The sequence below is a fragment of the Channa argus genome, chromosome 13 (assembly GCF_033026475.1).
Source record: "Channa argus isolate prfri chromosome 13, Channa argus male v1.0, whole genome shotgun sequence".
NCBI classification, from domain to species: domain Eukaryota; kingdom Metazoa; phylum Chordata; class Actinopteri; order Anabantiformes; family Channidae; genus Channa; species Channa argus.
In genome coordinates, this window is record NC_090209.1 from 24171314 (window position 1) to 24184798 (window position 13485).

The following is a 13485-nucleotide window of genomic DNA, read 5'->3' on the forward strand; positions in this document are numbered from 1 at the left end:
GAGTCACGTTAGCTGTAGGGGTCCATTCATCTGGAAGCACCTTCTGACCTCCCAGAGTCTGTCTCAACTCAACATTCTTCCCACTTTCCACTTCGTCCTCTGCTCTGCTTTAGTCCTCTTCATCTTCCTCACCACCAGAGTCATTTTACACACCACCATCCTGTGTTGTCTGGCTACAATCTCCCCTACCAATACTTTGAAGTCACTTCTCTCTTTTAGATTACAACATCTACACCAGATGTAGTCCACCCGAGTGCTTCTACCTCCGCTCATATGTCAGCCAATGTTCCTGCCTCTTCTGGAAGAAGTTGCCTTATAAACATGAAACATACAAAAAAAGACAAAGTTCTTGAGAACATTGGACCAAGGTGATCGATCATGGCGTCATGTTCTTTTCCAGAGAGTAGCTCCTGTCGTCTTGTGCCACTTGCAGGTACAGTCATATGGTGTCTGTTACATGAACTCTCAGGTAGGATCTTTCGATTGTTGTATTCAAAATAAAAAATGATAATTTTTCTGACTTATTTTCCTGTCCTACAGAAATTACATTTCTGTAGGACATATAGGAAACATAAACACCTATATTAATCAACAAGTTATGCACATCTTAAAACGTGTTAGCACATGACTGAAAACAAGCAAAATAATACAGCATAACATGGTTTTAACATCCAGTTACACACGACTCAGTAGTTAGACACGGTTTTTCTAAACCTTTTGGTAATTTTCTTTACATGATCCCAACCATGAATAATCCAAAGTTTTTATGTATTTTTAAATTTTAACAAACACTTGACTTCTATTTCTTTACATACATCATATGTGTCAAACATAACTTCTAGTAGACTACTGTACCCTCATTCTGTTTAATATTGAAACAATTGTTCTAAAGAACTGTGAATCCCACTGTCAGACATTGAATTTTACTGTTTGTAATGTGAAGGCCATATGGGGTGGGGGGTGGAGGGGGTGGGTTGGTGGTGACAGGAGAGATTATTAAGCTGTTTGACAAAGAACTTTGTTTAGAAACCTGTAAGTGTTCAGCAGTTTCTCCTCTGTGCTCCATGTGGATGGAGACCCCAGAGGAAGCTGAACTCTGCTTCCCACAACTCCTCAACGCCTCTTGCAAGAAGCACATGCGTCCTCACTCAAAAGCAATGTTCTTTTACATTGTGCTTTCCTCTGTATCTGTGCTCACTGTGGCTCTCAACATGCTGGTCATCACCTCAATTTCCCACTTCAGGCACAGATAAATGTCTTAGTGATAATAATAGTTCGTTGTAGTGTGGTATGTTATTTGCTCATCACTGGTTTTGTTAGTCAACTATTACTAGGATTTTCTCTCCCTCCAGGCAGCTCCACACTCCCACCAACCTCCTCCTCCTCTCTCTGGCTGTCTCAGACTTCCTTGTGGGCCTGTTTGTGATGCCGTTTCAGATCCTCTTAACAGAACCCTGCTGGTTCCTGGGTGACCTGCTGTGTGCTTGGTTTTATTTTGTACCTTTCGTCACTATCTCTTCCTCAGTAGTAAACATGGTGCTGATATCAGTCGACCGTTATGTTGCTATCTGTGACCCTCTGCATTATTCCACCAAAATCACTCAAAGGAGAGCTGAAGTCTGTGTTCTGCTGTGTTGGATTTCTTGTGTTTTTTATAGTTTTCTGATTTTATATGATAACCTGATACAACCAGGCAGGTATAACACCTGCTATGGAGAATGTGTGAACAAAATATTATTCTTATTGTTTTTTGCTGACCTTATCTTGGGTTTTATCATCCCCATTACAGCAATCATCATTCTGTATGTGAGAGTGTTTGTGGTGGCTGTGTCTCAGGCTCGTGCCATGCGCTCCCACATTACAGCTGTCAAACTGCAGAGATCAGTGACTGTAACTGTGAATAAATCAGAGCTGAAAGCAGCCAGGACTCTTGGAGTTGTTGTTGCTGTGTTTCTCATGTGTTATTGTCCACCTTACTGTGTGTCTCTTTCTGGGTACGACATCACAATCGATTCTTCAGCCAATTTGTTTATGATCTTTCTGATATTACTGAACTCCTGTCTAAACCCTGTGATCTATGCCCTTTTTTACCCGTGGTTTAGAGATTGTGTTAAACTCATTGTTACACTTCAGATACTTCAGCCTAACTCCTGCGAGGCCAAAATACTGTAGAGAGAAACTGTGGAGTGACTGAAAACAGACAAACAGAATGTTGAGTATATGCTGTTGATGAGTCACAGAAGTGAAAGATAGTCTGAAATCTATTATATATCTATGTTTTTATGCATATATGTAGTAATACATCAGTAATGATCACATGTGGTATTTTAAGGACCTGCATTACTCCAGTTATACAATGTAGTATTTGCTTCACTGTCTCTTTTTTAACCGAACAGCTGTTTTTATGCTCACAGTATAATATGTGATTTCACATCTGTCAATAAAATAATAAAAGTTCATATAATCATAAAAACTCAATTGTAATATCTAAGTAATAGATCTTTTCTTGTTACAGTATGTATGTAGCAGTTTGATTTGATCAATCAAATCGATCAAAATGGTATTTTTATTGTACCTTAAGTACAGATTAATGCATTTATAAGGGCTTTACAGACGACTGAGAGTTAAAGAAAGCTATAAAAAGACAATAAAAGATAAAAACTAAATTTTGATAATAATGTCCCTAAAATCAGAATATAGAAGTTGACAGAAAGCTATAAGACTATGAGAGTGAGACTAATGCACACAAATAAAATAATAAATACACATAAGAGCTAAAGCCAATGAATAAAATATGAAAAAAAAACACAAAGGGAGAATATAAGAAAGTAGTAGATAAAATAATTAAAATGTAAAAGGTAGGTTTTAACTTTACTTTTAAAAACATCAAGCCTTTCTGTTGTGCTGAGAGCCTCAGGCAGACTGTTCCAGTGTCCCATAAATACTAAAAACCAGAAGATCTGAGAGCACTGACTGGTTCAAACCCTGGACGCATGTCACACAGGCAGACTGGTGCAACACTGTAACGTGCTTTGAAAATGTGTCAAAGAATTTTACAATGAGTACAAAAACTGACAGAAAACCAGTGCACGGACTTAAAATAGGTGTAAAATGTTCTTATTCTGGTTCTTGTCAGAACTCGGGCACAGAGTTCTCAATCAATTGGACAAGCACATAGCTAGGACAGGAGATATACTCAACTAGTAAGTACTGTTTGAAAATTGTTTGTTGGTTTCAGAGGTAGCTGAGTTTCTGTCATTTTTCTTGAGTCTGCTGATTTAGTCTGGTTGTTTGTAATAGTTAAGAACTGTAGGTAGAAAGTTTTGCTCTTCTGGTGAAGTGGATATTTGGTCTGTTGTTGGTGGTAGTTTCAGCTTAGTAATCACCAAGCGTTCACACCTTTGACCTAACAAAGGCACAAGAGGTAGGTTGGTTTCAACGAGGGGGCGGTATTTTAAGTGGAGTGACCATTTAAAAACTTAGGTTTTTACTGGGTAAGCTAGGACAAGCACCAAGCCAGGACAGGAGATATACTCAACTAGTAAGTACTGTTTGAAATTTGTTTGTTGGTTTCAGAGGTAGCTGAGTTTATGTCATTTTTCTTGATTCTGCTGATTTAGTCTGGTTGTTTGTAATAGTTAAGAACTGTAGGTAGAAAGTTTTGCTCTTCTGGTGAAGTGGATATTTGGTCTGTTGTTGGTGGTAGTTTCAGCCTAGTAATCACCAAGCGTTCACACCTTTGACCTAACAAAGGCACAAGAGGTAGGTTGGTTTCAACGAGGGGGCGGTTTCGGCTGTAGCCAATTAAGACCATATTTAAGGCACCTGTTGGGCTGCCCTTGTTCAGCCCTCCTTGTGTGAAGACCGACGGTGTAAAGACAAGCGAGTCTACCTGCGCGAGTCCACCGAACGAGGACACTAGGTAGTTTATTTCAAACTTCTACTTCTATTTCTCTACTTTGCTCTACATTAACCCTTTCTACTCCGAAAAGCCTTTTCTTTGTTTTACTATGTGTTTTCAGCAGATCCCTGTTCTCCTTCGCAGACGTAGGACATGGCGCCCTACTAGGGGACGACATGTTTCTCACCGGCGCACTCTCACCTAGACCACTCTGCCACCAGCCTCTTTTTCTCTTGCCCTGTGGAACTGCCAGTCTGCAGTGAACAAGGCCGACTTCATTCCAGCTTTTGCTACACACTCAGCTGTTCACCTGCTTGCACTTACAGAAACCTGGATCATGCCACAGAACACAGCCACCCCAGCTGCACTCTCCACCAATTTTTCATTCTCTCACACTCCTCGCTCATCAGGCCGGGGGGGTGGGACTGGACTCCTCATCAATGACACCTGGAAGTTTTCCTCAACAGCACCACTCAGCAATCTGTCTTCTCTGGAATATCATGCCGTTAGGATTACAGCACCGATTGCAGTCATGGTGATTGTGATATATCGACCACCGGGCCAGCTGGGGAACTTCTGCGATGACATGGACATGTTGCTGTCCCACTTCCCAGAAGATGGCACTCCTCTCATCGTCATGGGAGACCTGAACATTCACCCAGAGAAACCACAGGCGGCTGATGTGTTTGCTCTTGTAAACACATTTGACCTGAATCTGGTCTCCACTCCTCCGACCCACAAAGCTGGCAACAACCTCGACCTCATCCTCACCCGGAACTGCACCACAGACAACATCTTGGTCACTCCTCTGCATGTATCGGATCATTTCTTCATTCAACTCACAGTCCTTATCCCGAGACCTTCGCAATCTCCTCCCACACTTGTAACATTCCGGCGCAACCTCAGGTCTCTCAACCCGGATCGATTCTCCTCGCTGGTCTCCGCAACTCTGCCCCCAACACAGGACCTCTCCATCTGCGATGCAGATGCAGCCACAGACAGTCTTTGCAATACACTTTCATCATGTCTGGATTGTCTCTGTCCTATGTCTTCGAGACCCGCCCGTCTCTCACCTTCTAATCCGTGGCTCACTGATGGGATCCGTGAACAACGCACCACGCTCAGGAGTGCTGAGAGGAAGTGGCGCAAATCCAAGACTCCATCTGCCCTTCCTGAGTATCAGAATCTCCTTGGACCTTTTTCTCACAGTGTCACCAGGGCAAAGATCAACTACTACCAGGAGAAGCTCAGCAACACCACGGACACCAGAAAGCTGTTCTCCACTTTTAAATCACTCATCTACTCACCTTCACCACCGCCATCTACCTCTCTCACTGCTGACAACTTTGCCAACTTTTTTACCAACAAGGTGGCAGCTATCAGCTCACAGTTCTCTCCTCCAGATGATGACATCCATCTAACCTCTTCCAACACTGCAATGCTCTCATCATTTGCAATTCTGACTGAGGATGACGTATCCACCCTCCTCCTCTCTAATCATCCGACCACCTGCACTCTGGATCCAATCCCTTCCGCTCTTCTTCAAGCAGTTGCACCTGCACTCATGCCAGCTATTACACAAGTCATCAACACATCTCTCAAAACAGGGACTTTTCCAACCTCTTTCAAGCAGGCCTTGATTACCCCACTGCTCAAGAAGCCTTCTCTTGATCCCTCTGTAGTGGAGAACTACAGACCTGTCTCCCTCCTTCCTTTTCTGGCCAAGACAATGGAACGAGCAGTCTTCAACCAACTCTCAGACTTCCTTTCCAAGAATAACCTCCTCGATGTCAACCAGTCTGGCTTCAAGAGGGGTCATTCCACGGAAACGGCACTCCTGACTGTTGTGGAATATCTTCGAGCTGCAAAAGCCACAGGTCAATCATCTGTCTTAATTCTTCTTGATCTATCATCAGCCTTTGACACTGTGAACCATCAGATACTCTTGTCCACACTCTCTGACTTGGGCATCTCTGGATCAGCTCTAGACTGGCTTTGTTCTTACCTATCAGGACGAAGCTTCAAGGTATCCTGGAGGGGGCATCTTTCTAACTCTCATAGCCTCTCTACCGGTGTGCCGCAGGGCTCAGTTCTTGGTCCTCTCCTCTTTTCTATCTATACTTCATCCCTAGGTGCCATCATTCACTCACATGGTCTTTCCTATCACTGCTACGCTGATGACACACAGCTCTTCCTGTCCTTTCCACCGGACGACTCCACTGTCTCATCGCGTATTTCTGCCTGTCTCTCAGACATCTCAGCCTGGATGAGTGAGAGACACCTTCAACTCAACCTCTCTAAGACCGAAGTCCTTGTCTTCCCAGCCAGACCTTTGATGCAACACAACATCAGCATCAACATTGGATCTACAGTGATTGTCCCCACTAACTTGGCCAAAAATCTGGGGGTCATCATCGACGACCAACTGAGCTTTAAGGACCACATCTCCTCAGTCTCTAGGGCTCGCAGATTTGCTCTTTACAACATCAGGAAGATCAGACCCTACATCACGGAATATACAACCCAACTCATTGTACAGGCGCTGGTCACATCTCGTCTTGATTACTGCAACGCTTTGTTGATGGGGTTACCAATATCCACAATCAAACCCTTGCAGATGATCCAAAATGCGGCAGCTCGCCTAATTTTTAATCAGCCAAAAAAGACCCATGTCACACCACTTTTCAGATCTCTACACTGGCTTCCTGTTGCTGCTCGCATCAGGTTCAAAGGTCTGTCTCTTGCTTACAGGGTTGTTAACTCGACAGCTCCCGCTTACCTCAACTCACTCATTCAAGTCTACAATCCTTCTCGCCCGCTGCGGTCTGCCAACGAACGACGTCTGGTGGTCTCAGCACCGCATAGAAGACACCAAGCAAAACTGTTCAGCGCAATGATCCCACGATGGTGGAACGAGCTACCAAACGCGGCACGCTCAACTGATTCTCTCCCAATATTCAAAAAACTACTGAAAACTGAACTCTTCCGAATCTTCCTATGCACTTAAATCTTTAATATATATATATAAAAAAAAAACGCTTTCTGCTCTCTTGCACTTGTATCTCGTGAACTGTGAACACTTTTCTGATAGGACTTTGCTTTGATGTTTTCTCCTTGACTTAGATTTTTGCTTGCCTTGTACCTCACTTGTAAGTCGCTTTGGATATAAGCGTCTGCTAAATGACTAAATGTAAATGGAACTGTTCTATGAGGTATTTGGGCGACCAGAGAGGAGGACATTACCATAGTCCAGTCTGCTGGAGTCTGTCAGAGAGAGAGAATTAAACAACTTAGCAATTTTTTTGAGGTGATGAGAAGCAGATTTGACAGACACAGTGTGACAATGAGAGTTAAGACCCAAAATTGAGGCGGAGACAGATTTGACGCTTCGGTCGCTATTTATTCCAAAAGTTCAAAGGCATGAGCGGAAAAACAACTCAGGATGGGACTCGATAGCAGTTCTCTGTCAGAAATGATGTTAATGGGAAGTTCACTGATGTGGAAGAACTGCTGTCACAAGCTCTGCATGTTCTTTAAATAAGGCGAGCTTGGACAGGGGAAACACATTTCAGAAAAATCTGTCTATAATGCTTAAAATGGCCGCGTTAACTTCCAAGGGTCATAAGCCAGTATTGAAATCCAGCCACAGTTTATGAATGTTTGTGATTCCTGTCATACAGGTAGGAGGTGTAGGCCTGACCTAATACCCCAGGCTGCACTGAGGGCTACTTGTGTTGCCTGTCTGTTTGCCACATGCTCAGTAAAAATTCTGCCCATTTTGTTTAAACTCCTTTCCTGCAACCTGCACTTGATTTAAGCTAAAAACCTTGAATGTGACATCCTTGTTTAAAAAAGACCTGTCAGTGTAGTATCACCTGCTGTAAGCAGAAAATTAATATCTCATTGACCGTCGTCCTCTGGACCACATTGAAATTCTTCTTTTTACTCTTAAATGATCATTTTGTGAATGGAACTTGATATCAATCAAAGCAGAATAGGCAGCCTCAGGTGTCAATAGTAGGACTATTGAAAATTTTAATTATTAAATCCCTTGGACATGTAATTCTTCAGCTCTACAGGTATTAAGGGAGTTAGCTGAATCTGACATGTAGCACTCTTTTGATTAGGAAACATAAGAATATGAAGCCTTTGTAGCACTAGGCCCATTGACTTTTTTTCCAAAGACCAGGGATTCAAGGGTCTCAGATAGTCACAGAGTGCATTATGCACTCTTTACACATGAGGGATGGCTAAGAGAAAGGAAGGAGGAGGGGGCTGAAGAAAAAGAGAGAGAGAAAATACTTGGTTGTATGATACATAACTTTGCTCAGAAAGCTGCAAGTGTTCAGCAGCTTCATCTTCCTCTTTCTCTCTGATGATGGAGACACTGCATGAAGCTGAACTCTGCTTTCCACAAATCAACACTTCCTGCAAGAAACACACTCGTCCTCACTCTGAATCAATGCTCATTTACATTCTGCTGTCCTTCATCTCTCTGCTCACTGTGGTTCTTAACCTGCTGGTCATCATCTCCATCTCACATTTCAGGCACAGATACATGTCTTATCTTGGATGTTACTGTATGTTGATGTAGTAAATTTAATAGTAATAAGTGACTTCTGAGCATCACATCCTAGTGGTTTGGTAAGATGGTTACTTGTAAACAGTCTTTATAAACACTGTCATTTCTAATGTCATGGCTGTTCATAAAACAATTTCTTATGTTAAAGATATTACTGACTGTAATATCACAGCAATGACTCTCTCTCCCTTCAGGCAGCTCCACACTCCCACCAACCTCCTCCTCCTATCTCTGGCTGTCTCAGACTTCCTTGTGGGACTCTTTGTGATGCCGTTTCAAATTCTCCTAATGGAACCCTGCTGGTTCCTGGGTGACCTGGTTTGTGTTCTGTTTTATTTTTTACCTTTTATCACTGTCTCTGCCTCAGTAGTAAACATGGTGCTGATATCAGTCGACCGTTATGTTGCTATCTGTTACCCTCTGCATTATTCCACCAGAATCACTCAGAAGAGAGTTCAGATCTGTGTTCTGCTGTGTTGGACTTATTCTATTTTCTACAGCTTTATGTTATTTGACAACCTTAAACCACCAGGCAGGTATAACTCCTGCTATGGAGAATGTGTGATTAATGTCATAGTAGCTCTTGACCTTGCATTAGGTTTTATTATCCCTGTTTCCACCATCATCATTCTGTATGTGAGAGTGTTTGTGGTGGCTGTGTCTCAGGCTCGTGCCATGCGCTCCCACATTACAGCTGTCAAACTGCAGAGATCAGTGACTGTAACTGTGAAGAAATCAGAGCTGAAAGCAGCCAGGACTCTTGGAGTTGTTGTTGCTGTGTATATTATGTGTTACTGTCCATATTATTGTGTGTGTGTCTCTGGCTATGACATCATTTTGGGTTCCTCAAATAACCTCTTTATTGTTTTTCTTGTATTTTTTAACTCCAGTTTAAACCCTGTGATCTATGGTCTTTTCTACCCCTGGTTCAGAAAATCAGTAAAACTCATTGTTACACTTGAGATACTGCGTCCCAGCTCCTATCAGGCCAACATACTTTAATGAAATTACCAGAAATGACTGAAATGAGACATAAACTTAAATAGTTTTTGGTTAGCTTTTTAGGTGTTGTTTTTGAAGTGTGATGATCAATATTTTTCTTTTATTATAGTTCCATATTTTAATGTTATTTGTAACTATGTCATTCAGTATTTTATCATTACAAACCAATCAGGCATAACATTATGACCACCTTTGCAAATTAATGCATCCAACACAGCAGCTCTGCTATGAATTCTACTTTTACAACGTTATAATTTCTCAGTTTTTTGGTTGAAACAGTCAGAAAGGTGATAATTCTGCTATGTGTTTATTATTGAGGTCAAAGTGGGAAGTGAGGTCGCACTGGAGATTATTGTAAGTAGAGATGGTTCTAATGTTTTCATTTTAAATATGGCATTTTCAGCTCAGTGACCACTGAGTTACCAAACTCTAAATACTTAGCAGCCTCACTTCCAATACAATGAAAGAAAACTGCTGAAAACAGAACTCTTCTGAAGCTTTGTACTAAAATCTTAAAGCCCAAAATCCTCTCTGTTCTTTCCTGCACTTGATTCTCATAAAATGAAAACACTTCTTCTCGTAGCACTTTGCTTTAATGATTTTTTTTTTGCTTGCCTTTTACTTCACTTATAAGGTGGATGAACGCATCGCCCGAATGATTAAATATAAATGTAAGTAGAGGTGCACTTTTTAATGAATTCCCACCTCAGGCACCAATCACACTTCAAGTGAGAACATCTGTACTATATCCAGCCCTGCACACCTCTACCATAGACTGTCTATGGCTTATCTATGCAAATTAGAAATACAACAGCATCAACAGATTTATTAATTCCAAAACTGCTGACATTTATATTTTTGAACAAACATCAACGTCCAATTTGGCACTTCTGTCACGTTTTGCATAAGGACAGACCCAAGTGAAGAGACGGCGAGAGGGAGTTAACTGATAAACAGGTTTATTAAGGGCAAACATCTCAGGAGTCAAGGAGGACATGAAAAAAAGCACGACAGGTAGCAAAACATTAAACACGAGGATATGAGGCTGAGATAAGAAAAACAGAACAAAGGGAAACACATTTCAGAAAAATCTGTCTACAATGGTTAAAATGGCCCCGTTAACTTCCAAGGGTGATAAGTTAGTAATGAAGTCCAGGCACAGGTGCAACCAGGGAGGGAGCAGAGTAGGCCAATAGGAGCTTGGAGGGAGTCCTTGTTTAGCGTGTAGACATGGCAGTTTTAAAAACTGTAATATTAAACCTGTATATCAGCAGCAAATACATTAGATTACAATCTACATTCAGAAACTGCAGGTCCATTTTCTCATGGATCTGTTTTTATATGAATGTTTGTGATGCCTGTCATACAGGTACGAAGTGTAGGCCTGACCTAATACCCCAGGCTGCACTGAGGGCTACTTGTGTTGCCTGTCTGTTTGCCACATGCTGAGTAAAAATAAATTCTTCCCATTTTGTTTAAACTCCCTTCCTGCAACCTGCTATTGAGTTAAGCTAAAAACCTTAAATGTGACATCCTCGTTTATAAAACACCTGTCAGTGTAGTATCACATGATGTTAGTGGCAAATTAATATTTCATTGACTGTCGTCCTCTGGACTATTAAAAATCTTTATTATTAAATCCCTTGGACATGTAGTTCTTCAGCTCTACAGGTATTAAGGGAGTTAGCTGAATCTGACATGTAGCACTCTTTTGATTAGGAAACATAAGAATATGAAGCCTCTGTTGCACAAGGCCCATTGAGTTTTCCCTAAAGGTAATGAGTGAGGCTGCTGTTTGTGTAGCAGCCAAAGCTGAACAAACTCAACCTGTTACACCAGGGATTCAATAGTTTCAGAGAGTGACAGAGAGCATCATGCTCTCTTTACACATGAGGGATGGCTAAGAGAAAGGAAGGAGGACGGGGCTGGAGGGGGCTTGTATAACACATAGGTTTGCTCAGAAAGCTGCAAGTGTTCAGCAGCTTCATCTTTGTGTTTCTCTGATGATGGAGACACTGGATGAAGCTAAACTCTGTTTTCCACAGCTCCTCAACACTTCCTGCAAGAAACACACACGTCCTCAATCTGAGTCGATGCTCATTTACATTCTGCTGTCCTTCATCTCTGTGCTCACTGTGGTTCTTAACCTGCTGGTCATCATCTCCATCTCCCACTTCAGGCACAGATACATGTCTTAGCTGTGATGATATGTTGTTGTAGTAAAATTAATAGTAATAAGTGACTTCTGAGCATCACATCCTAATGGTTTGGTAAGATGGTTACTTGTAAACAGTCTTTATAAACACTGTCATTTCTAATGTCATTGCTGTTCATAAAACAATTTCTTATGTTAAAGATATTACTGACTGTAATATCACAGCAATAACTTTCTGTCCCTCCAGGCAGCTCCTCACTCCCACCAACCTCCTCCTCCTCTCTCTGGCTATCTCAGACTTCCTTGTAGGACTCTTTGTGATGCCGTATCAAATTCTCTTAACAGAACCCTGCTGGTTCCTGGGTGACCTGATATGTGTTCTGTACTATTTATTAATGTTTATCACTGTCTATGCCTCAGTAGCAAACATGATGCTGATATCAGTCGACCGTTATGTTGCTATCTGTGACCCTCTGCATTATTCCACCAAAGTCACTCTAAAGAGAGTTAAAATCTGTGTTCTGCTGTGTCGGATTTACTCCTTTTCCTACAGTTTTCTGTTTTTAAATCATAATTTGAGACAACCTGGCAGGTATAACTCCTGCTATGGAGAATGTGTGATTAATATCTCTGGAGTTGTTCACCTGGTTTTTGCCTTTATCCTTCCCATTTCCACCATCATCATTCTGTATGTGAGAGTGTTTGTGGTGGCTGTGTCTCAGGCTCGTGCCATGCGCTCCCACATTACAGCTGTCAAACTGCAGAGATCAGTGACTGTAACTGTGAAGAAATCAGAGCTGAAAGCAGCCAGGACTCTTGGAGTTGTTGTTGCTGTGTTTCTCATGTGTTACTGTCCATGTTGTTGTGTCTCAGTCTCTGGCTATGACATCATTTTGGGTTCCTCAAATAACCTCTTTATTGTTTTTCTTGTATTTTTTAACTCCAGTTTAAACCCTGTGATCTATGGTCTTTTCTACCCCTGGTTTAGAAAATCAGTAAAACTCATTGTTACACTTGAGATACTGCGTCCCAGCTCCTATCAGGCCAACATGCTTTAATGAAATTACCAGAATTGACTGAAATGAGACATAAACGCAATGTTATAACTTCTCAGTTTTTAGTTTGAAACTGTCAGAAAGGTGATAGTACTACCATGTGTTTATTATTGAGGTCAAAGTGGGAAGTGGGGTCGTACTGGAGAGTACTGTAAGTGGAGGTGGTTCTAATGTTTTGGCCACCACATTCATTTTAATTATGGCATTTTCAGCTCTGTAACCATCAAGTTACCCAACTTAGCAGCCTCATGTCCAATATATAAAAAAAAAAAAACAGAACTCTTCCGAAGCTTTGTACTGAAATCTTAAAACTAAAACTTTCTATCTGTTCTTTTTTTTGCGCTTGAATCTCATAAAATGGAATTGTTTTTAAAAGTTATTCTTGTTTTTGTCTTTCTTGCTAATCAGCTTTTTCTCTTTTACAATATAAATACTCCACTTATATAGTAAACTGCCTTTTTGTCAATGTCTAATGAAACAAGGAAAACCAGCTGATGAAAATGAAGAGGAGATATGATTACGGGAGAGAAAAAAGCATGAAAGTGGTAAGTGGAGCAGATAACAAATTTAAATATAATGCTAGATAGTAATAACTATATGCTGCTAGTGTGGACTTAATTGTGGTGAAAAGACGGTTGGGTACCATTACTTTGATATTTGAAGTTTTGTTTACTTTGATATTTAACATGAGCTAACTTAGCGAACTACGTTAGCAGAGCAGCCTGATGTGTCCAGCTTTGCTGGAGTCAGAGTCAGGACACCAGAAGGCAACTTGTTAGCTTAGCTACTA

The 13485-nt window shown here is 41.4% G+C and overlaps 1 protein-coding gene across 1 annotated transcript; it reads left to right on the plus strand.

Annotated features, from left to right (window-relative positions):
- Nucleotides 1-1070: 1070 nt before the first annotated feature.
- Nucleotides 1071-2172, plus strand: LOC137140299 (trace amine-associated receptor 13c-like). The gene is made up of 2 exons (XM_067528578.1): nucleotides 1071-1243; nucleotides 1353-2172. The coding sequence occupies exons 1-2, from the start codon at nucleotides 1071-1073 to the stop codon at nucleotides 2170-2172; spliced, it is 993 nt and encodes a 330-aa protein (XP_067384679.1).
- The last annotated feature ends 11313 nt before the right edge of the window (nucleotides 2173-13485 follow it).